The sequence below is a fragment of the Pyxicephalus adspersus genome, chromosome 12, assembly GCF_032062135.1.
Source record: "Pyxicephalus adspersus chromosome 12, UCB_Pads_2.0, whole genome shotgun sequence".
Taxonomy (NCBI): Eukaryota; Metazoa; Chordata; class Amphibia; order Anura; family Pyxicephalidae; genus Pyxicephalus; species Pyxicephalus adspersus.
In genome coordinates, this window is record NC_092869.1 from 45245726 (window position 1) to 45247685 (window position 1960).

At 41.0% G+C, this 1960-nt stretch overlaps 1 protein-coding gene across 1 annotated transcript in view; it reads left to right on the forward strand.

Annotated features, from left to right (window-relative positions):
• The window catches only part of LOC140341637 (cholesterol 24-hydroxylase-like), a 29149-nt gene that overhangs the window by 20918 nt on the left and 6271 nt on the right, over positions 1-1960 (forward strand). Inside the window, exons 11-13 of the mRNA XM_072427455.1 lie at positions 415-499; positions 1023-1133; positions 1680-1768. Of these exons, the coding sequence (XP_072283556.1) occupies positions 415-499; positions 1023-1133; positions 1680-1768 (285 nt within the window). The remainder of the gene's footprint in view (positions 1-414; positions 500-1022; positions 1134-1679; positions 1769-1960) is intronic.

Below are 1960 nucleotides of genomic sequence, written 5' to 3' on the forward strand. Positions count from 1 at the left end.
GAGACACACGCAGGATCGGGTATCGGGTGAGTATATTATTTTAGTTATTTTATCACACCTTTGTAGTATAGGACGCACTAACTTTTCCCCCCCAGTTTTGGGGAAGAAAAAGTGCGTCTTATACTGCAAAAAATACGGTATATATGATAGACAAGATAAAGTTTTATTTATACTTTTTATTGTTTGGGAAAACGGCCCATTACATTCAAATTGCAATAAAATAATAAAAATAGGATGAGTCTGATAGTTGTTGCATGATTGCTAATCGGCTGGATTCTCCTGGACCTTACACTATTCCTCAATTGACTGACTGTGCTGCATTTTGTGGTGCTGGTAAAGATCGGGTAAATAGTGTAAATTCCCAGATTGTCCATCTCTGGTTATGTGATTTCTGCAGCTTTTTGGTGTTTTCAGGTTGCAGGCAGAAATAGATGAGGTGATCGGCTTCAAACGTGACATCAGCTTTGAAGACATCTCAAACCTCACCTACGTGACACAGGTACGGGCCCGGGATGTGTCCGCTATGGGGCGGTGATGTCACAGCGCAGGAGATCCCTATGTGGGATGGATTATCAGAACCCTGCAAAACAGATATAAGATTTATATTTTAAAGAATTTAGGGTTCTGGTTAGCATGTATGGGAGTAAGGGTTACCTAAATGTATCATTAAAAAGAAACATTTACCCTGGGTGGTTCTGGATTTGTTTTACATTTCACATTTTAAAGGATCAGTGGGTATAATTTATACAAATCACTTTTTATAAATTGTACATTTAGCAGACATATAGGGAAAAGATCATTGTTAAGTGGGGCTAATCAGTGCAGTATATGTCAGAGCTGTGGAGGGATATTAGAGTGTCAGCTCCTTTGTACAGAGACTGATGGGACTGGCTCAGTGTTCAGTACAGTACTGAAGTTCAGTGTACAGAACTGCCGTATATGTCAGAGCTATATAATTATCCATTTATAATATTTGTATGAAGGCTGATGTTGATGGGTCTGTGTCTTTCATTTGGTTTCAGGTTCTAAAAGAGTCTCTGCGTCTTTACCCTCCTGCCCCAGGAACATCCCGGTATATAAAACAGGACACAGAAGTTGCCGGAATCCCCATCCCGGGTGGAATACCAATTATTGTGAGTATCTTGAGGACGTCATTGCTGGGTGGATGTTGAAAGAAGTTGCAATTAGCACCCAGATTTTCCCTGCACTGATTTCTACTGCTGATATGGGGACCCGGGATGTATGCCTTTGGAGCTGCAGCTCAGCGTAATGGTAATCAGTCCCATGGAAAAACTGGAAAACCCCCATTTATTTACATTCAGCACCTTGACATGCCATCCCCATGGCCATCTATAGGATTACTAGCGCTCACCTCTGGGTACAACAGTTCCATAGATGTCTATTCAGGCAATGTACTACATCAGCACTACAAGAAATATAAATAAATATAAACGGGGCTGAAATACAAACAAATGGGGAACTGCTGAATCTCAGTAAGTAAAATTCTGCAGCAGGGGGTAAAGCCTTAACCCGATGTTTAATAATAATGCTGAAAATGATACAACTTTGTGCTGTTCTGTGGAGAGAAATGGAAAGGGGTGCGGGGGGCTTTTCAGTTTTATTGCCTAGATTGTGGTTTTTCAGTCGTACCCATTGACCAAATCTTACTTCTCTTACAGTTCAGCACCTATGTCATGGGACGCATGGAAAAATTTTTCCCCGATCCCTATAAGTTTGACCCAGAAAGATTCAACTCTTCAGCAGTAAAGTAAGTAACATATCATAAAGATACAATAAAACTGTCACATCACAGACTGGGGCAATTCTGGGACCATCTGAGCTCATATGAGGGGGATTAGTTATCGCTTAACCCCCTAACCGCTAAGCCCGTAATTTCTCGCACTAAATATTTTGGCTCTTTTGGTTAACCCCGTATTTTTTCGCCTACACTAAAATCCCC